The following is a 21,437-nucleotide window of genomic DNA, read 5'->3' as shown; positions in this document are numbered from 1 at the left end:
TGGCATTTGAGATTAATAATTTCTGCCAAACTGAGAACCCTTACATGTCGTTTCTCCAGACTTTCAGATAGATTTGTTCTGTGTGATGTAAAATGGCAAAAGTAAAATGTTCCACTCTTAACTGTATCCTTTTAAACCTTTTGACAGTTAATTATTATTTCAGATTTTTATTCTTGGCATTGATAGACAAGGGGGTCTAATTTCGGGTTAATCCCAACATTTCTCTAAAATAATTGTCTCTAAAGCTTGAGAGGTCCAAAAAGTTAAAATGCTTCAGTATAAACTGCCAAGCAAAGAGATATTTCAATGAGTTCAAGAAGAGGAGTAATAATGCCGTCCATTAGCTGCTTTCAATGTTAAGTATTCTGCGATTATTGTGAACATTTGGACAAAAAGCCGGTTTTGGTTTCTTTTGAGAAATCTGAGAAAAGCACCAAATGTGTGATACTATAATAGTGTCTTGTTGTTTTAACATTTAGTTGACATGTATCATTTTTTTTCTCCTAGGTCAACAGACAACATGAGCTGCTGTTGACTGTCATCACCCGCGTGGGTATCGTGGTGTCGCTGGTCTGTCTAAGCATGAGCATCTTCACCTTCTGCTTCTTCCGAGGACTGCAGAGCGATCGCAACACCATCCACAAGAACCTCTGCATCAATCTCTTCCTCGCCGAGTTAATATTCCTAATTGGTATCGATATGACAGAGCCCAGGGTAAGAGGGGAGGGCGTGCACCCTAATGATTTACTTTGCATTCATTCGCTTTCACGTTATCGCTTCACAATCCCACAAAACAAGGCAAAAGACTTCAGTTAAATGGATGAGATGAGCTTTTAAGTGTTGTTTGTTCCAAAGCCTCTCAGCTTGTCCCTGACATGACATGAGTAGAACAGCACCATTAATAAAGATTACTAAAGAGCCGCGTCCACCCTTTGACAGATGTTTTTTTTCCAACCTCTTTTAAAGCATAGTCGACAAGGTTTCGCTTGCTTCATGTCATGTTTAAGGTGGCCGAGTGATATACGTAATATATAATTTTAAATTAAATCTCAGCTTTGTACTAAATTCAGCTACATCGATAGACTTTTTCTGCTGACTCAAAATTAATACGGTTCACTTTCTTTTCTGTTTTCAATTGTATGTAATATTAACTTCAATTGAAAAGCAACGACTTGTATTTAATAAATTGTACCATCTTTGATTTGGACGTTTGTTCTCGTTCAGATCGGCTGTGCCATCATTGCGGGGATCCTCCACTTTTTCTTCTTGGCTTCCTTCTCCTGGATGTGTTTGGAAGGAGTCCAGCTATACCTCATGCTTGTGGAAGTCTTTGAAAGTGAATACTCGCGGAAAAAGTACTACTACGTATCTGGTTACCTCTTCCCTGCCATCGTGGTTGGCGTCTCTGCGGCCATCGACTATGGAAGCTATGGAACAGAAAAAGCGTAAGTAAATCATTTGGGTTTATTTTACCAGAACAAAACTGCTCTATTGTCTCTGTTTCTACTACCTGAATCATGTGCAAATCCCTCATAGGCAGCATCAAACTATTTGAGCTGCTGTCAGCAGGGATGTGCAGCTGTTCAATTTTTCATGTCATTTGAAAGTGTTTGACGGACTCAACACTGCGGTTAGAACGGGGCGGGGGGTTGGTGTGGGTACATTAATGCTTTTCTCCTAAAAGACCCTCAGGTGACCTCTTGTTTGTAAATGCTTTGTGCAGAAAAAGCTTTTTACATAGATTAATGACCGCATCGTTGCTAAGACTATGAAGTGGGGCTACTTAGGGTCTACCCTTTGTTCTGCGCCTATGGTCAATCGGTAAAAAAGCTTTTGAGGTTAAATATTGATGAGAAATCAGTCAATCCATCAGCCTAACCATGAGAAGCAGGAAAATGATGCTAGGGATAACCGGTGATTTGATTAATTGAAAAAATGTTTTTGATTGGTAGAAAAATAAAAAATGTTTACAATAAACATATTGTTGTGAACAAACATGGTCATTTAACATAACTTGAACCATCTTGAGTACAAATGGAGTGCCGGTTTTGAATGCAACCAGCAGAGACTGGGTTCATTCGGTCATTTCAGGAAACATATTCAACCTGTTGCTGAACCTAACCCTTTATTTATAAATACACGTGACTACCTAAATATATTACATATCAATTATTGTTATTGTATATGGAGGGAATATTTGGAATCTATTCTATTAAAGAAACAAAAGAAACAAAAGAATGCAGATGCATTTTCTCTTTCCCAAACTGAAGTCTGTATTTTGTGTCTTTCCTTCTCTCAGGTGTTGGCTAAGCGTGGATAATCATTTCATCTGGAGTTTCATAGGACCTGTCACCTTTATCATCATGGTAAGCTTTAAGTTGTATTTTCTGTGTGAAGAGTGAATCTGATGGAGTGAGTGGGGCGAGATGAAGCAGATGCAGGGAAGAGATTAAGGTGGTAGTGAGAAAAAGAATCAGCGGGGTTTTGCTCCGAACCTCCTTGTGCCGGAGAAATTTTAGGAGTCATCTGACAATAATCTCTCTGATAGTGTGTCTGTACCTTTACACAGCTCACGGGGAGGACAAGCTGTTGTTGTACAATGAAGCGCTTTGATGCGTGCATTCAAGTAAAACGGCACGTTAAGATTTTATAGCTGCTGTGTTCCTTCTCTTCACCAGCCTCCTTTTGTGTTGTATGTCAATTGTAAATAGCAGATGACAGCATCAGTGAAAGGCACGACTTGTTTGGTCAAGGACCGTTAGAGGTGAAGGACGTGCAGCATATGTCCCATTGAGCCATATAATGCTGGTCCTGACATTATTATCTCCCACTCCAGACAAGAGCATGTGTTACCACCATCATGTGTAAAACGACAAAGTAAAAAGAACATATATCATCTCTGGTTACCACACCGTGTTTTATCTTACCCTCGTGCACACTAAGAGAAGTGAGGACGTTACAGTCTACCCAGCTAGGATGAGGATGCAAACTTTTGTCTGCTTTGCCAGACGGCTGCATTAGATTTGTTCAGTGCTCTGTTCATTATCCAGCACCATGGTTGGCGCTGTAGCTACAGATGCATCCGCATCTCTTGTTGAACATTAAACTGACTATCAAATTAACATTTCTACTGAAGTACCGTATTTTCCGGACTATAAGCCGCTACTTTTTCCACAAGTTTTGAGCCCTGCGGCTTGTAGCCCAGTGCGGCATATCTATGGATTTTTCGTGATCTTTGTGTGTTGATGGCATGTCTGTACGCCAGGCAAACAGTACCGCGCAGTTGTCACGTACAATAGACCAAACGAGATCAAAACAGACATTACTGGAGAAAGGAAGCTTTTACTATACACAAACCCTCATTATGGGGGACAAAATAAATGCATATGATGCCGCTTTTAAATTAAAGGCAGTCGATTTGGCTCTTAATGAAGAAAATTGAGCTTCTGCGTTTTTTGTAGATGTTTCACTAGTGCCACTCGAGGGCACAAGGCTATTGTTGATGGCATCTTGTTGCGTCACCCTTTTCAGTATTTTTTTCCCCGGTCATGTCTTCTCCAGAGCTTTACGTGTAGCTCGTACCTCATTGCCAACTTTACAGTGGCTCCATTTTATTATTGGTTGTGTGTTGCTAGTGTTCCCTGCACATTGTTTATTATGGTCGTCGCAGAGATTTATACATGTTTTTATGTTTGCAGAGCTCCTTCATCTCTGTCAATAAACATTATGTTAATAAAAGGTATGCGTCACCAAAGAACCATCTCTTTCCTGACAATCCTCTTTGTGTATATTCGCTTACAAATGGTAATTAAAACATTAAAACACCTGAGGCTTATAGTTCGGTGCGGCTTCTATATGAAAACAAATAAAAGATTTTCCCCTAATTTTAGCTGGTGCGGCTTATAGTCCAGAAATTACGGTACATTCCTTTTTTTTTTTTTTTAAACAAAATAGTGAAAACTCAACTCTTATATAGGCCGAAAAATACAATGCAGTTTTGGGCGGAAATCTGTTTAATTTGAATGCACAAAAATGCAGCAGAAACCAGAAAAATTAACATTAAATGGTGTGTCAGCAGCAGTAAATCGGCTTTTTTACTGATTTGGAGTTCTCTCTGTAGCCAAAAAGTGTGTATAATTGTAAAATGGTACCAAATACAAGCTGGCTTGCCTCTCTGCGAGCACTCTTGACAGCCACACGGGAGCGCATTTTTCTTTTCTTAATTAGACCCTTATTGTTTTCCAATCGTTTGTTGTTGCCGTAATGATTTGCATGAAAAATGTGTCTGCAGTAGAAATGTTGATCAGGATCCCGGCGGTGATGACCGCAAAGATAGAATCATGACCCTGCAAGTCGCTAATGTATTGGAGGAGAGCTAATGTGTGACAGGAATGAGGTTTTGCAGAACTCGCTCGTCTGATTCGGTGCAACAAATGACTCAAAAAGACAAAGTACTGTGGAAAGGCTGATCTCCAGGGAAGTATGCAGGAGCAAGGTTTGCCTGCACCACCAGTAACCTTGGGTTTCTCGACAAATTGCTTTTGTTCTTGTCAATGAAGAAGACCAGAAACGCCCCAAGAGCCAGAAGAAAATGAGGGGAAAACAATGTGTTGTAGTTAACGTCAGCAGCGAAACAATGTTGCTTGGGTATTAATCAAGAGCAGTCATTTTCTCCCTTGTAGTCATTTGACTCTTTTGCTTTTCCTACCACATTATTGTATTCCACATATAATATCGTGTCCATGAAATTTTGTCTGTTTCTAAAATTTCAACAGGGCCCAAACTTACTTTCTCATAGAGTCAATATCATTCAAATGTGTGTTAACTTCATTGATCCGACTTTATTATCGGACCCTTGTCGAAACACTTTTATTGGTGCTTTTTTTTTTTTTCTTAATGGGTATCCTCGGACTGGAAACAGAGCTATTTATGGACTGGAAAAAAATTTAAAATTGTTTTGCAAGTTAATTAGATATAATGCAGTACAAGTTTGAGAAAGTCTTTTTTTGCAACATTTTAAACGATCTCAAGTTTGCTTCTCAGATAGACTCAGACATGTGCAGTGATTCTTCAACATATTTGTTAATTTAACTTTATTAGTACCACAATGGGGCAAAGACTCTTCACTAGTAGAATATTTAACGTGCATCCCAGATCGGAAGAACATTTTGGTGGGTATGGGTGAGAACATTTTATTACTTGAAGTGTAACTGCAACTTCCAGCAGCATTTCAAGCAGCTTCTCACATAAACCATGCTTGCTTTTGTAACATAAAAATTCATTGCTTTGATGTGAAAGGCTGACTATGTATTTTGCACTATCCTCAAAACAAGGTATCAGTAGTTCATTCTCAGTTCTTGAATGGAGTGCTCTGAAAGGCACTTTGTAATTATGTATACTTGAAAATGTGATGGTGTGTTTTTAGAACATCTTTTTTTTTAATTTGAAAACTGCTGGTTTCAGGGTGACAACGGATGATTTCTGAAAAAAGGAAAAATACAGCAAATAATGTGAGAATCAAATGTATTTTTGAATTGAAACATATTACTTTAATGAGTTTCCACCTAAAACAAATCACATACCAATTAGCAGATATCAACTCCTAATTTGGACAAACATTTTGGGGATGTGGGTTGGATAGATTGCAGTTGTGTACAAGTGTCCATTTTTGGTTTCATTTCTCTTTCCAGCCTTGGACAACACACGGCTATAGCAAAAGCTGGCGGAAGCCACTTAGATCATCGTCGTCTCTGGGCACAGGGGCTATTAGCTCCATGAAAGGGGTACATGGAAATAATGAATGTATGCTTGCGGTAGTTGGGGGGTAAGCCATTAGTATGCTTGAGCTAACATGAACACAAGGCCTTTTGGATCATGACACGTCGCAAGCAGTTCTTATCATGTGGACAGCTCCATCTGCACCTTTAATATTTTATCGCCAGCAGTTCATTTAGAGTTCACTGTGTAAACATGGAGGCTACCTTCAAAAATGTGAAAGGAAGCACGGGAGGGGAAGGAAGCTTTTTCCTGATGTCCCAATGTGGCAAGTTGCTTCTGCATGGCTTGCGGTGATGATTCCCAGACAGAAAAGACGGAGTGAAGGATGGAGGACGATCCTCCAGGGAAGCGTGTTGGTGAGGGGATGGGGGGGCGGGGGGGGCATGTGCCTTACGACTAGGTTACTTTAAAGCTCTGTGTCACACTCCTCTGTCTCATTGGATCCATGTCACCACTCCAGGCTGTGTGAAAAGGGGCTTTTGACAAGTCCTCCTTTCGCTTCCTTACACACCTCCCCCATCTTCGGTCTCCACCGCTGGACTCAGATGATGTAAATAATAGTGGATTTCTGTGAAACAAACCACAGATTCATTGCCATCTTTTGATACAGTCTAAACCGAGGTACTCCATTTTACGCCCTCCCCGAACTCCCTTATACAGGCTGCCTTATTGTATTGTGTTTCGCACCATGAGTTGATTGCATGAGGAGGGGTGATGTATCGATCACAGGCAGTCTTTTCATAGGAGCCCCCCCCCCCCCCCCCCCACACACACACAGTATGTTTAAGAATGAGTGGCCATGGTATGAACGGCACCTCCAAAGGTCATTTATTTCATTCCCTCCCACCAGGCAATGCATTTTATTCTCTGCAGGCTTTATTATGCTGTAGGTTAACACTTGAAATTTCTCTTTACGTGTATTGTCTTTGATAGGCACACATACTCTAATTCATCTTTCTCAGATATTCCTTACCATTCTTTTTTTTAAGGTTCGCCTGCTCGTTTGAGTGCATGAACATGCCGGGTTGGGTCTACTTTGTTCCAGAATAAATATTTTTTGGAGTGAATTTATTTGAAGCAGCTCTTCTCTGTCAGCCCATCCAAGCTTTGTGTCTCTAAATCACAGTATTGATTTTCAAGGTAGCAAAAAAAAAAAAAAACTCTGAACTCTCAGCACATCAAATACTTTTTTTTTCCTCCCCCCATTCTGTTATGTGCCACTGATTCCCTTAAGATTTAACGCACTAAAATGCTACCCCTCCCTCTTCTCTTCAACATTTATATTTGCGGTCTTTTCTCTAACATGCAGAGGAATCGAAAACTTTACTGGTTATAATATTTCAGTATGTGCACGAAACGATGGAGTTGTTTTGTACAACAAAAAGGTTTCTTATTACCCCTGCTCTTTTTTGTTCCCAACTGAATTCCTCAGACTAAGGAGCCACTTCTCTTTTTTTCCTTCTCTGATGGATTTTAATGCTTTCCCATGCTTTTATTGATATAGAATGACACTAAATTTGGCGCCAGTGGGCCCGTCTTCTCTCGGACTAGAGCGATAGATGTTTATTGGATTAGTCTGTAGACGTGCAGGATTGGCTCCCTGCCTTTTTTTTATTTTTTGAAACTTTGATACAGGATCGACCGAGATTGTTTTTTTTTCTTTTCTTTGTCAGTCATTCATCTTTATTTCTTAACACTGCCTTTTCTCTGATTTGACAGCTGAATCTGATCTTCCTGGTCATTACCATGTACAAAATGATGAAGCACTCAACCACCCTGAAACCAGACTCGAGTCGACTGGAGAATATCAAGTAAGTAAAGTCTCCACTGCAAAACAGCCACATCCTACTTACCAGCAATATAACACTGCTGCTATTCTACCAACTGCCCACGAAAACTGAGCCTCTTTTACTCTTGAGGAAAAGCTTTCTTTTTTTCAAGAATTTATCAGAGCAACAACTCTTTTAAAGTAGCTCACTTTTAAGAAATGGAATCATTTAAAAGCCCAACCTGTCACACCAAACCCAATATGTTTGTGAAATGATGATTATCCACTACCAATTTGGGTTTTAAGAATCAATTCTTCCCATTGGAAATAGAGACCATCCATTTGCGGAGTCAAACTATTATAAAATCAAATGGTATTTTAACTGTCATCAGTGAGGATAGGAATTACCGGCAACTGTTGCTATTGATAAAATGTAAGCCTTGTAAAACGGAATTGACTAAATTACCAATCCGAGGAGACATATGACATGTTTTTACATTTTAAAAACGTTTCTCTTTTTTTTATGTATATGGCAGGTTTTTGTCAAAAAAAATAAAAGGATCAAGATTTTTAACAAAGTATTTTACATCTCATAGAAGCAAGCCAGCCCTTAATGCCACCCCCCTTCTATTTTTAATGTTGTTTTATTTATTTGAGAAAGAGTGAGCAGGAATGAAGCAGCAACTGACGACTCACTTCCTGCTTCTACAAACAAGCAAGAATGAACGCGTTTGAAATCACGCAGCCTGGCATTTGCTATTTGTCCGTATCCCCTTGTGCCTTTCTTCACCAAACCCCCAAAAAAATCCCAGTTTTTGACCCAATAAATTAAAACAAGCTCTTTGACAAATCCGCAGTCGACAGTTTGCCGCTCGCCATTTTCTCAAGTCGTAATTGCTTATTTTTGTATACATTTGAAAACCGTATTTACAGGCTGCTAATCAGGGGTTACCCGGTGCTCGTGTTAACAGCGCAAGGGCGAAATTCAGTGTGATTTCATTATTTACTTTTCCTAGCAAATATGTGCAGCATGCCAACACCGCGGTGAGCGTGCAATCAAGAAGAACTGACAGGATAAATGCTTATTTACGCACCCGGGTGTATTTGAGTTTTTCTGATCTCATATTAAGGAAACCACAATTTGTGCCTTTCTCCTGGGAACCTTTCTTTTCAAATTGTTTATTCCTGCAAGGATGGTTTGTGTATTAATAGCTTCATTGTGGTCTCCTTGTTTGTGTTCACATGGCACCATTGTAGCGCCAGTGTCTCTGCATGTTGCATGTGAAAGCAAATTTAACACGCAGCCTCTCCTTTCTCTTCTGTCACTCTCTTCTCTGTGGGGCAATCCATGCCAGTAATTATCACGTTTGTGACGGCTACTATAATACCGATTTGCCCGGGTAAGCTTTGACTTTACACCTCGGCTAATTACACACACACACGCACGCGCACACACACACGCACACAGTCATGTAAATGTAACAACACACAGTCGAACCTCGCTGTGATCTAATTGTGCTTTTCTCTTCCTGCTTCTCATCCTAGCTATGAAGATAATAAACAGTTCATCAAGTAAGGATGCATTGACCAGAACTTTCCAATTTCTCCTTAATTCTATTTCCTCTCCTGCCTTTTTCTCGTTCCTCTTTCCAGTTGTCACCGGGTCATCCATCATTTTCCAGGCAGCAACTTTTAAACCACTCATTTTCTATCCTTGTGAATGCTTCCTCTCTTTGTGTCCATCGTGTTGTTGTTGTTGTTGTTGTTCTCCTTGAACTCGTTCGTCATCTGCTGGTAATTATTGGTAAGGTTCAGACACACAGCTATGTCGTACCCTTGGATTGTTTGTTTTGATAACACTGTACGTTGCGTGAAAAAAGGTCAAAATTGCAATTATAAGCTCTGTGATGAGTATTGTTTTGCAGAATATTGTGCAGGAATATTGGTCTGGTTGAACACATTTTTCAGCCAATTTAACATTGCATTTTCGACAAGGGCATATTTTGATAACTAACAAAGTGACAGAATAACAAAAATAATGGAGTTGTATTTTTTCCCCCATTTTCTTATTGTTTAGGCCTTAGCCAAGGTCTGCATCGTATTAAGTTCCATTCTGGTGTTAAGTGTTCCTATTAAAGAGCTACATTGCATTCTGACTAAACAGAGGAGATCCGAGCAGCGCAAAGCATTACAAATAGTTCAAGAAAAGAAAAAAAAGTTATATGGTTTGCAGGAAATATTGACTTTGTTTTTGTTAGAATGACATTTTTGTTTATACTTTGGAGGTCTGTGCCATTTTAGTTTTATTGGTTTGCTCGCATCTGCCTTGCAGCTTTCCTGTACCCTTTCTGAGTAATGGTGCCATTTATTGATTTGTCAGGGTCATGTAAGCTGTACATGCAAAATTTAACGTCTCCTTCTGTTTGTTTATGTCATCTTGCAGATCTTGGGTCATGGGGGCTTTTGCACTCCTCTGTTTGCTCGGCTTGACGTGGTCCTTCGGTCTCTTCTTCATCAACGAAGCCTCCATTGTCATGGCGTACCTCTTCACCATATTTAACGCCTTCCAGGGGATGTTTATCTTCATTTTCCACTGCCTGCTCCAGAAAAAAGTAGGTTTCATGTCATGTGGCAGTGAACTCATGTCACGCGGCACTCCAGCAGATTTTCAATGAGTCATGATTGTCTGCTCTTGTAGGTCCGCAAAGAGTACAGCAAGTGCTTCCGTCACACATACTGCTGCGGAAGGCTGCCGACTGAGAGCTCGCATGCTTCGGCAAAAACTTCCACTACACGGACAAGCGCACGCTACTCCTCTGGTACCCAGGTAGAACGTCAAGCTTGCACAAGCCGCATCCTTTCTTTTCTACTGGCCAACTTCTTCTGCCACTTTTCTCACTAATGCCATGTGCATGTGCAATAAAAGTGCACTTTTTATTTCGGTATTGCACACTGATTTGGGTCAAGCCAAAATGACATGATTTTCTACATGATCGGTTGAATTATTAGCGAGCTTTCAAGATTGTAGATTGAAAAAATAGGATGTTCATTTTCTTACATTCCCATACCTGGTACTCGACATTCCTACTTCTAACAGATTCACATTGGCACGATGTGATTGATCATTTCCATAAAGTCAACCAAATTGGAAATATTTAATTAACTAATTATGTCCAGATCTAACAGGAACACTTTTTTTGTTCAAATAGTGATGAACGCTTAAGGCATTCATTTTCAAAAGACAACTCTAAATTAGAGAGTAGAGACAGTGTTGCTGTAATTGTAAAATGTAGGCGGAGGAAGATGGTGCACACACTCAAATAAATGAAAGGAGATGTGAGCAGCGGGCTTGTTTAAAGTCCTAATGATTGTCCCTTGTTGACCTGACAGAGTCGAATCAGGAGAATGTGGAATGACACCGTAAGAAAGCAATCTGAATCCTCCTTTATCTCAGGTGACATCAACAGCACCTCCACCCTTAACCAAGGTCAGTTCACACCTCATTTCTCTCCACATCTCTCACACACACACACCCCTATGCACACATTTCATCATCCGGTTTAAAAATACTCCTCCGCGCCCGCCTGCTGCAAAGGATGGTTCCTTGGTAATCGTAATAAATGGCTGCGGCTTGAAAAGACAGAGGAGTGCGGTTAGAAAAGCGAAAAGAAATTATCTCAGCCTTCTGTCTAGTTTCCCTGTTGTGTCCGCAAAGGATTACCAAAATCCGTTCTCAAATAATCTGGTCAGTCGGTTTTAAAGTGAGGTGGGAATGGAACATTTCTTATTGAAGTGCTGGCTGTTCCAGCAACATACAGTGAACATGTAGACAAAACTAAAAATGAGAAAACTGAATGTCATTGTCAGAAAGCAGCCATTTGTTGCCTGCCATCTGAGGTGACCTTGGTTACTCTCAAAGGATGAGGGGAAAAAAAAAACTGTCATATTTTATTTAGCTTGAGCACAAATATGATGATGAGAAGATGATGTTCAACTCTGGCTGACCCGGAGCGCTTAGCGTGTTGCTCGGCTTTCTGCTGCCTCTTAAATGGCTTTTGGAGCAGGTGAAGGAAAAGCGTTCCTATTCCGAGGCCGTTAACATCCCGCCTTGCTTCGATGCCAATTCCTGCACATCTCTGCCTTCACTCTCTTTTTTCACTGTCACTTTTTACAAGGTAACTCACTGCTCCTCCGGCTCCGAGGCACATTGTGACTCGCTCATACACCTCTAACAAAATAGAAGTCCCCACACTGTCGAGCCGTGAAGTTGTTAATGTAAAGGTTAGATATTGATCACTCCGGGGTGTAGAAACCTAGCTACCCTGGAGAGCCGCTGCACTAAACGAGGGCTCTATCTCCTGGAAGCACTTCCTGTCATTAAAAGCATCGCTGAAGTCCTCCCAACAGACAGACAGATGGCATTTAACACAGGTGATTAATGGCACTGGAGATGCCTTCATTCCCTGAAATACATTAGAAGCTGGTTAAAAAAAGAAATGGACAGGAAGATGTGGTTTAAAAGAAAAATTCCAGTCTAAATGATTAAATAAATTACTGTAGGCCAACGATGGGCAACCTAAATGCTACTGGGAGGCCACATAAGACCACATACTTCCTAACCAGATTTAAAAAACGTTTTGAAAAATGAATATGGACAAAATATGTCAAATGAATTGGCAAATTAATAAAACATATCATCATGACTTATCAAAAAATATTATTGTTTGCCCTCACAATACATTTTAATAGGTGTCAGTTACACATGTATTTTTGCTAACTCGGAACTAACTAGGAACTCGCGTATATGAAATAATTTTCTCATCAACGTATCTTATATCTCCCTATATATTTGCATACGCTTCCAGTACCATGTCCATGTAATTGTGCATCAAATGCTTGTCCACCCAAACTTATTATTGATATTCTACTCGGTATATCCATTCAAGTGCAGAATTTAGTGTAGTACTCTTTGCATGAACAAAAAAACTATTGTCTATTCTCCTCTCACATTTCCAGCTGCTTCCAGATAACTCAAATAATGCCACTCTGAAAATCGCCTTCATTTTTTCACTGTTGGCTGAGTGCACATTATCCTCTTCTGTCTTTCTACTTCAGGAATGACTGGGAATTATCTACTAACAAATCCTCTTCTTCGACCACAAGGCTCTAACAACCCTTATAACACCTTACTGGCTGAGACAGTTGTGTGTAACACCCCTACGGCTCCAGTGTTTAACTCTCCAGGTGTGCATACTCATACGATCACCTGCTTTTTTACTTCTACGTTTTTTTTTTTTTACCTCCCTTCCCACAAGTATCTCGCTTTTCAGTGTAGTGTTGACAGGCCAAACAAAAGGCAGGATGTTCTACATTGTCGCGTTGTCATACTTGTCCACTTGTCTCCCATCAATTTCTCAACCTCAACAAACTGTATTGTTTGACTAGTGAGGTTATAGTGCAAACGTTATTAAGTCATCTGCTGTTTTGAGTGCTTTTATGGGAGATTTACCCTTAAAACACATCAAATCTATGTTAACATTACTAAGAATGCATTTAATAGAAATGAGATTCACTGTCAGCCTGTTGTGAAAACTGCAGTGCAGTTACAGTTAAGCCCACAATTATTCATACGCTGGCCATTTATTTATAATATTATTTTAAATTTATTGGAAGGATAGCTACTAACTGGAAATGGCAAAAGACTGTCACAATAGTTTTCATTATTTAGATTTTCCTGTTCTATACATACGATATTAAAAAAAAATTAGAATTCTGTTGCTTATACACAAACTTGCCAAGGTTCTTTCCAATGGGTGGACTTATTTCACTGTCACAGTTGTCAAGGATATTAATCCTCTGAAAATGTCAAATAAATTGAAAATAGAGGTTATCTATTTTAATTAATACCGTATATCCAACAAAAGTATTTTTATATGTTCTATATGTGTCATTTCCAGCTAGATGATTTCCATTCACACATCAAAATTGACTAACTAAAAATGTGGCCTATCTGGGTTTAACTGTACGTTTTCCCCACCATGTTGAATGTGAAACGGCATCTTTTGTGACGTTCCTGTGCTCTTCCCTTGTGCTTCCCCCTCTAGTGACCTACAGAGAGACAAGTATGGGAGTCAAACTTAACTTTGCCTATCAAATGTAAATTTTTTTCAGCATGCTTATTTAAAAAACAAAAACAAAACAAACATCTCACCCCTTCCCCACCACCGGCACTTTTACTGTTTACTTTAGGTCATTAACACACACACACACACAATGAGCAAGGGGTTCACAAAAGGTTCTTTAGAATTACTAATATTTTAAAGGCATTATCATTTTTCCTTGTTTTCTGTCCAACTGTCAGGCAGCATTCTGTCGAGCTCATCTGGCCCTTTTTTTCCAATCACTTATTACCAGTAATAAACACTCGCCGGGTGTGACAGCAGCTGTTTGATTTCCCCTTAATTTCTCTTCTTCTTACTTTCTCGCTGATAATAAGAGGGGCATCTCTGCTTTAACAATCCCAAAACCTGATGATCTCTTTACCTCATATTTTTTTATTATGGTTTTTTTTTTTTTACTTCTATGTACATATTTTACTGGAAGGGAAAAAAAAAACGCACCCATAAGTCTTCCTGCTAATGTTATCATCTGGTTTAGTGTGAGGAGTTACATTGGCCTTTATCTCCTCTCTTTATCATCGAATAACCAAGATTTGTCTTTTTTTTTGGTGCTGCTTTGCATGACCTTCGCGCTATGAGGAATTCTTAACATGACTGCGTCTGACCTCTGCAGCGCTTGTGTTATTTCTCAGCTGCTCCACCAGTGACTGGTGTCTCACTGGGAACTGTCACTGTGACGAATGCCAAACACTGGGCTGTTGGTGACCTCTAACCTTAGCCAGCTATGGGCGCACAAGCTGCCAAGTTACGGACAGAATGTATACCTAATTGGACAAAAACAACTGAGAAAAGCTGTTTAATAGCCTTTAGTTAATATACAGTTGTGTTAAGAATAATGGCCGTGTGTTTAAAAATGTGTAAAGCTTGAAATCCTTCAAATGAATTGGGAATACTAAATTCCTAACAAAATCGAAGAAAAGCATCAGATGTGTGAATCTGCTTTTATATTTGTATATGTATATATGTACGTATATGTACATGTACACGTACATGTACACGTATACCCATACATGTACACATACTTATATACATACACACATATCGACATATACGTACATATACAAGTACTTATAGTACATATACATACATATACACCTGTACTGTGTGTATAATATAGTACATTTCACAAATCATCTGTGTTTCTTGATTAAGCTTCAAAAAATATTTTTTTGTGGATCAACAAGTTTAGGGATTTGTGAACCCATGAATTGGGCTGGTATAATAGTATAGTGTATATTCATCTCATTGGTTTGAAAGCAATGCTTACTTCCTCTCCGGCAGGTAGGGTAACGATTTCTATAAGCTATTTTTAGGATTTTGAGCTATACTCACCTTTTTAGACATATTGTTATTCCAAACACAACTCTACTTGAAAGTTCATTTGATTTTCTGAACCTTTGCTCTTGCTATGTTGAATTTGCAACCTTTTTCATTTGTTTTTTTGGTTGCTCTTTTGAGTGTTTTTTTTCTTCATGTTACAATAAATCATTTTACTTTCTTTTGTACATCAGCTGCTCTTAGACCAGATAGGCTGAGCAGGCAGACATGAAGTGAGTCTTTTCACTTGCTGTGTGTGGTGATGGTGGAGTGCTGCTTGTGGGCTCCCCGTCGAGTGAGAACAAAGATGGCTGTCTCATGTTTACACATGACAACTTTCCCTTTCTCGTCATTCCTCCCCGTCTTTGTGCTTTTTCTCTCACCCTGCACCTTCAACCTATTTGGTGTAATGCAGCTTGCCCGTCTGTAGACCTCCACTCTGCCCGGTGTGTCGTGATGGTGCTTACCGTTCCTTTGGTTTTCTTAATGTTGTTTGGGATCCTATTTTCATTGTCTCTTTGTGGCATACTAATACACACAAAGTGGACTATGAATAAATTACGGTTGAAATAAAGTTATAAAAGCAATTTCTCAAAATGCATGCAAAGCATTGTGCCACACTAACAGATGTATGGCATGGCTTAAAGTTAACTATGTGCATCCTAAACAGCATTAAATTTAGCATTCGGCGGTACTGCGTGATTGAGATGTAAAATAACGGAAAGTCACTGTCTTTCCTTTGCAGGGCACTCACTGAACAATGTGGTGAGGGATACAAGTGCAATGGATACTCTACCGCTAAATGGTAACTTTAACAACAGCTACTCACTCCGCAGTGCGGACTTCGGCGACAGTGTACAGGTGGTCGACTGCGGACTCAGTCTGGACGACGCTGCCTTCGAGAAAATGATCATCTCTGAGCTTGTACACAACAACCTGCGTGCCTGTAACAAAAGCCACCAACAGCAACAGCAGCCACCCCCCAATTTGCATCACCCTCCTCATCAGCACCATCGACCTCAACAGCAGCATCCGCCTCCGCCGCCATTGCAGTACCACCACCATCGTCACCTCATGGCGGAGCGGGCTCCACCCAAGGTGACGGCGGTGAGGGGCAGCAGCAGCGAAGATGATGTCATCGTCGCCGACGCTTCTTCTCTGGTGCACGTGGGCGAAGCGGTGGGCCTCGAACTGCACCATCAGCATGAGCTGGAGGCGCCGCTCATCCCCCAGCGAACTCACTCGCTTCTGTATGCTCCCGAGAAGAAGGTGAGGACCGACGGGGGAGTGGAAACCATTGTGGGCCGCCTGACACCCGACAACGACCAGGAAAGTTTGCAGTCTCCAAACAGAGACTCCTTGAACACTAGTATGCCCAATCTGAGGGACTCTCCTTGTCCAGAGAACAGTCCCGAAGTTGTGGAGGACTTGTCCCCATCCAAGAAGAGCGAGAATGAGGACGTTTACTACAAGAGCATGCCTAATTTAGGAGCCGGTCATCAGCTGCAGGCCTATTACCAGATAGGCAAAGGGACGAGTGACGGTTACATTATTCCCATTGCGAAAGACGGCTGCATACCGGAGGGCGATGTACGGGAAGGACAGATGCAGCTCGTCACAAGCCTTTAAATGTATTACGATGAACACCCAACCCTCCTCCTGACCATCTTCAGCCGTGAACATTTGGTGGACAAATTAGTGAGGAAAGGTGTGTTATTTCAACTAGCCATTGACCACTCTTTTTCCCCCAAACAGATCACTCTTCCGCCCTTTTCAGCCATTGCTGCGCAACGTTTTAATAAAAATGTACATACATAAAACACACAGTCAAATTTTCATTTTTAGAGATAAGCCAATGATGTATTTAAATGTGCTGCTGCTGTCAAAAGTGTACGGTACCATAATAGAAATACAAAAGGACAAAAAAGAAGTGTTACTTGATTCCTCAGAAAAGCATTTAAAAAGGTTGTACATACACTTCCCAGCATCCTGTGTTTTTGTTTATTTTTTTGTTTTTTGATTGTGAAAAAAAATGACATTCAAGGACCAGGACATTGACTATAGCCTGTACAGCCCTTCCCCCACAAAGGAATATATACGGTCATGGTCATCCCTTCATCCCCATGCTGTTTTTTCGATTGTATGACCACTAGCAATCAAGCCCCGGGCCTTATATTTTCTCAACTGTACATTGAAACTGTAGTCAAGAATAATGGCTATAAATATATATTTTGTTGTATTGCTGGTGTAAAATACAGATTCTTGGAAAACCGTAATTATAAAGAAACTGTTTAACTGCAAAATTTAACATTTGAGAGACTATTGTCTAGAGGTTATACATAGTGGCTTCAACCGTTGATTCATGTTAGTGAGTTGGAACGTTAAAGACATACAGTATGTAAAGAAATAAATAAACTATACATAAAAAAAAATACATGGATGCTTTATCACATTTTGCACCAGTGAACAGTGTTTATACTGTCTGGATTTCATTGATTAGTATCACTCACTTAAATGTGTTAATCTGATTTTGCCAGAGTTGCGTTAAGTTATGCATCAGTACATATTTTTGCTGTTATGGCAAGTGATGGGCAGTTTGAAAATGAAGGGTTGTTTTGTTGATGGGAATCATTAATTTTCTTTTACTGCCTTGATTGAAATGGTTTATTTATTAAATCTTTTTTTTGAATAAATGGGAAAAAATTCTCAGCACTGGTATACATATTGTACTGTAGCTCATAATTTTGTGTAAACATATTAGAATGGGCTCGAATCTCCACTCTAAAACTGATGTAAAGTTCAACACTTGTTTGGCAAATACAATAAATGTGAGTTTTTTTTCGCAAATGTCATGTTGCTTATTAATGGTGTATTTTCTACTACAGGACACCACATTGAAAGGTAAATAGGTGAGTTTATGTTTATTTTCTCTTTTTTTTCTCTTCTTCTTCAATGGCTGCACATTTTGAGAGAGCTCGTTTCACCCATATTTGTCAAATACGGCAAATCTCTCCATGTTAATCAAAGACGAGAAACTCAGGTAGGAAAATTGCTATGTAAACGGTTCTGTGTGGTTGCAACACAAATAAAAACACAATGATTCTGATTTACAGTATTCCGTTAAGTATATTCTTGAATGACCCCTGCTTTTGATACCGTTAAGCAGCGCTCCACAAATCTTTTGTCTTTATTATCATGTAGGAGTGTATCCACAGAGCTTACAACTGCTCAATGTTAGTTAGACTTGGCTGCACTTGCAGGAATATATTATACAAGATCTGTCTATGTACGACACGTATTTGCTCTAATTGTCCGTTGCAGCTGAAGCCCACACCGAGTTCCTACCCGTGTTACACTTCAGGTAATGCTAATTTACGAAGCACTACAATGTAACACCAGTTGAGGCGAAGTGACAGGATCTCAGCTGGGGGCCTGGAAATTGCACGGATTACCATTTGGTATTGAAGTAAACTACGCGGACCTTTAAAAAAAATAATGCACTCTTTGTCAGTGAGTGGGCTACTGTTTTGACTCAAACCGCAATTATGTGGCATTTAAAAAGTGAAGCAACTGACAAAAGTTGTAGACATAATTATACATAGGTAGGCAGTTGACCATAAAAAAATGAAAAACTCAACGGGAGACAAATAGACATTTGATGGACCGTTTGGCATTGTGTTTTTGTTCTGACGGCTTGTCTTTTCAGTGATGGCTCCACAAATTGAATGTGTGACACTCAGTCGAGCCCATCATGAATGAGAATAGGTAGTCAATTTTAGAAATTAATTTATTGCTTCTTTCCTAAATCATGCCTTTATTTTTTTTTGAACCCTCAAATGCATACTGAAGTTTCAGTGCCTGAACTACAGTATACCAACAAGACTTTTTCTCAGGGCGACATTACAGAATATCACTCAAACTTTATGTTTATACTGCAACCCTAGTTTCAGCCTAAACGTAGCTTGCAAGCTGGTTTGTTTTTGTAATTAAGAGCATAGCAATATGATCCGGAATAGGATATTTATCTGTGATGGATAGTGTGGACTTGGCACCCTCTAGCTTTGTGTGTGGCCTTCCCACCACGTGAGAGCCTCTCTAATTCTCTGCCTCTTGCTCAGGGAGAGACTTGGCCTTTGTCAAACATCGATTTCAGAAGTAGGCCAGGAGCCGGGGAGCTGATTTTTTTTTCTGCCAAATGTGATGTGTTGTGAGGACTGCAAGTGTACAAAAAGTCACACAAATCATCTTTTTAAAGCAGTAAAAAGCCTCACAACTGCAAATATTACATTGAAATTCCGTTTACAAGGTGCTGAGCGCACATCACTGATTTCAACTACTAGTATCCCAATATATCTATGAAAATATATTGTCGCAATTTCTCCCGGTCAGGAAACCATATGCAGCCATAGGGGGCACATGTCAGTGTCTCCCTTGTGCCGGTCCCAAAAGGGAAAAGCCGAAAGGAGCCGTTGTTTTTCCAAAGAAATTATCCTTTGCACCGTATTTTGAGTGTATTTGAAAATGTTTCACTCCAACCCCCTGCTGGATCAGAAGTCAATAGTCACTTCAGTGGTGGTATGTGCGGCTGTATAACTCCTGTGATTGGAAAACACAGTGGCACTTACAGATGTCATCAGCATGGATGAAAGCGATTGCGTTCTCAAGTTGCACAGTATCTGGCAGCGCAAAACTAACTTGAGTCAAAGGGGACCCTTTAACTGCTTACTCTTTTCTTCCCCCAGCCTCTTTTGTCCTGTCCCCAACTTCAAATGTGCAAATTTGCGACCCATAGGCGACTTAGATCCGGTACTGCTGAGGTGAAAAATCCAATTAACCTGCAGCTCTAGCTGCCTTCGTTATAATCCCCTCCCATAATTATGAAATAACCAGATGCAGGGTTTCAAATGAAAAAACGGATGAGGGTGACTGACTGAAGAAGAGAAAATGAAATAAAAGCGTAGTGTGCCAGTGTACTGCGTTCCGGTTTAACCTCGGGGGGAAACAGATCATTTTTAAGACAGATTTTGAATGTGAGACCTGCAGAAGTGGCGGTAATCAGGATAAGTATGTTCTAATTATACACTAACAAAAATAAGAAGGGAGGATATCGGGGAATGTTACATTGTTAGACTGCATAAATCCATCATATAAAGCTGAGATGAGAAACTGAGGCTGTGGGAGCACTGAGGGATCATTGTCAGTCCTCCACAGATGCTCAAACAGGGCTTTAAAATGATTAAATACTTTGCATTGGGAGAAAAAGTGAAAATTAAAATCATTAACCCTTCACAGTCTGTCTTCCATTGTTTTGTTTGAAATAGAATAACATCACAGAGAGGTAAGGCAGCGTCTTTGATGAGAAATTGCTAAAATACAAAAACACCTTAAGCTCATCCATTTAAAAGCAATTATGGATGTTGTTGCAGCCATTTAGCATGAGTTCAAGAAAAACAGATATTATTCGCTTTAGGATTCCTAGCATTTAATCTTGTGTTTAAAAAAAACTAAAAAAAAAGTACTTTATCTTATTTTGCAGAAAGACCTCAAGCATGCAATTATTTTTACTTTCAAATGACCCAAGTGGTTCACTTTTCCAACAAACATTCGAAATTTCAATTAGGCAAAATCAGAGCAAACTTTCAGGCCAAAATTTGAATCACACAAATTAAAAAAAAATCTGGGTATTTATTGAACAAGCGCAATTTGAAAGTGCACAAAGGTTACATGAAAAAGGCAACCATGGTACAATGTACTGTACAACAGACCAGCAGCGGTGGAAACTCACCATAGGAACCACAATGAGTGTTGGATAAAAATAGAATTAAGCACCCGTGATACTTTACAATCTTTCTTCTCACTCAAGTACACCCTTACAAACAGCAATTCATAACATTTAGAGCCATTCAATGTTCTGTAAGGCGAAAGCCATACATTACAGTATTAAAGGCCAGTATGTTGTATTTCTAGAAGCACCCCACACCTGCCAATCATGTAAAGTGTGATACTTGAATCTCAAACATCAACACTTTGGCACCATCATTTAAACACCCAGGAAACCTTGACCGCTCCCATCAGGACACAGATGAGATCCATAAAGCAGCCAATGGACTCTGCACTGCGTTTATAATTAATAAGTAGAGGGAAAAGAGTTATAACCTTGAGTGCAGCTGCACATTGACACGGAATATTGATTCAGAATTTCCTTGCTGGTGCCAAAGGTGTTCTGTGAAGACAAGATAGAAAATATATTATGAATGTCTCTGTTGTACTGGAGTTTCTCATGACAATTCAAAGGAGCCGTACAAGAGAAAACCTTGTCATGCTGATATCGGCCAAGCGGTCCCACGGGGTCGTTATGACCGTGAGCTTGTTGACAACTCAAACGACAATTTTTG

General features: G+C 39.9%; 1 protein-coding gene across 19 annotated transcripts in view; it reads left to right on the top strand.

Annotated features, from left to right (window-relative positions):
- The window catches only part of adgrl2a (adhesion G protein-coupled receptor L2a), an 84,953-nt gene extending 67,064 nt beyond the window's left edge, over positions 1-17,889 (top strand). For 3 of the 19 annotated variants that reach the window (XM_061296907.1, XM_061296888.1, XM_061296890.1), the window contains 10 exons: positions 508-714; positions 1,225-1,445; positions 2,300-2,366; positions 7,498-7,589; positions 9,990-10,158; positions 10,245-10,373; positions 10,937-11,033; positions 12,662-12,790; positions 13,651-13,668; positions 15,788-17,889. In XM_061296907.1, the coding sequence (XP_061152891.1) occupies positions 508-714; positions 1,225-1,445; positions 2,300-2,366; positions 7,498-7,589; positions 9,990-10,158; positions 10,245-10,373; positions 10,937-11,033; positions 12,662-12,790; positions 13,651-13,668; positions 15,788-16,671 (2,013 nt within the window). In that variant the 3' untranslated portion in view covers positions 16,672-17,889. Of the gene's footprint in view, positions 1-507; positions 715-1,224; positions 1,446-2,299; positions 2,367-7,497; positions 7,590-9,989; positions 10,159-10,244; positions 10,374-10,936; positions 11,034-12,661; positions 12,791-13,650; positions 13,703-15,236; positions 15,276-15,787 lie in introns of those variants that run through there. The other 16 variants (XM_061296892.1, XM_061296908.1, XM_061296896.1 and 13 more) reach the window with 15 other exon arrangements.
- Positions 17,890-21,437: the final 3,548 nt, after the last annotated feature.

The sequence above is a fragment of the Syngnathus typhle genome, linkage group LG14, assembly GCF_033458585.1.
Source record: "Syngnathus typhle isolate RoL2023-S1 ecotype Sweden linkage group LG14, RoL_Styp_1.0, whole genome shotgun sequence".
NCBI classification, from domain to species: Eukaryota; Metazoa; Chordata; class Actinopteri; order Syngnathiformes; family Syngnathidae; genus Syngnathus; species Syngnathus typhle.
Note: the sequence above shows the minus strand (reverse complement) of the source record. Positions and strands in the feature narration are given on the sequence as shown.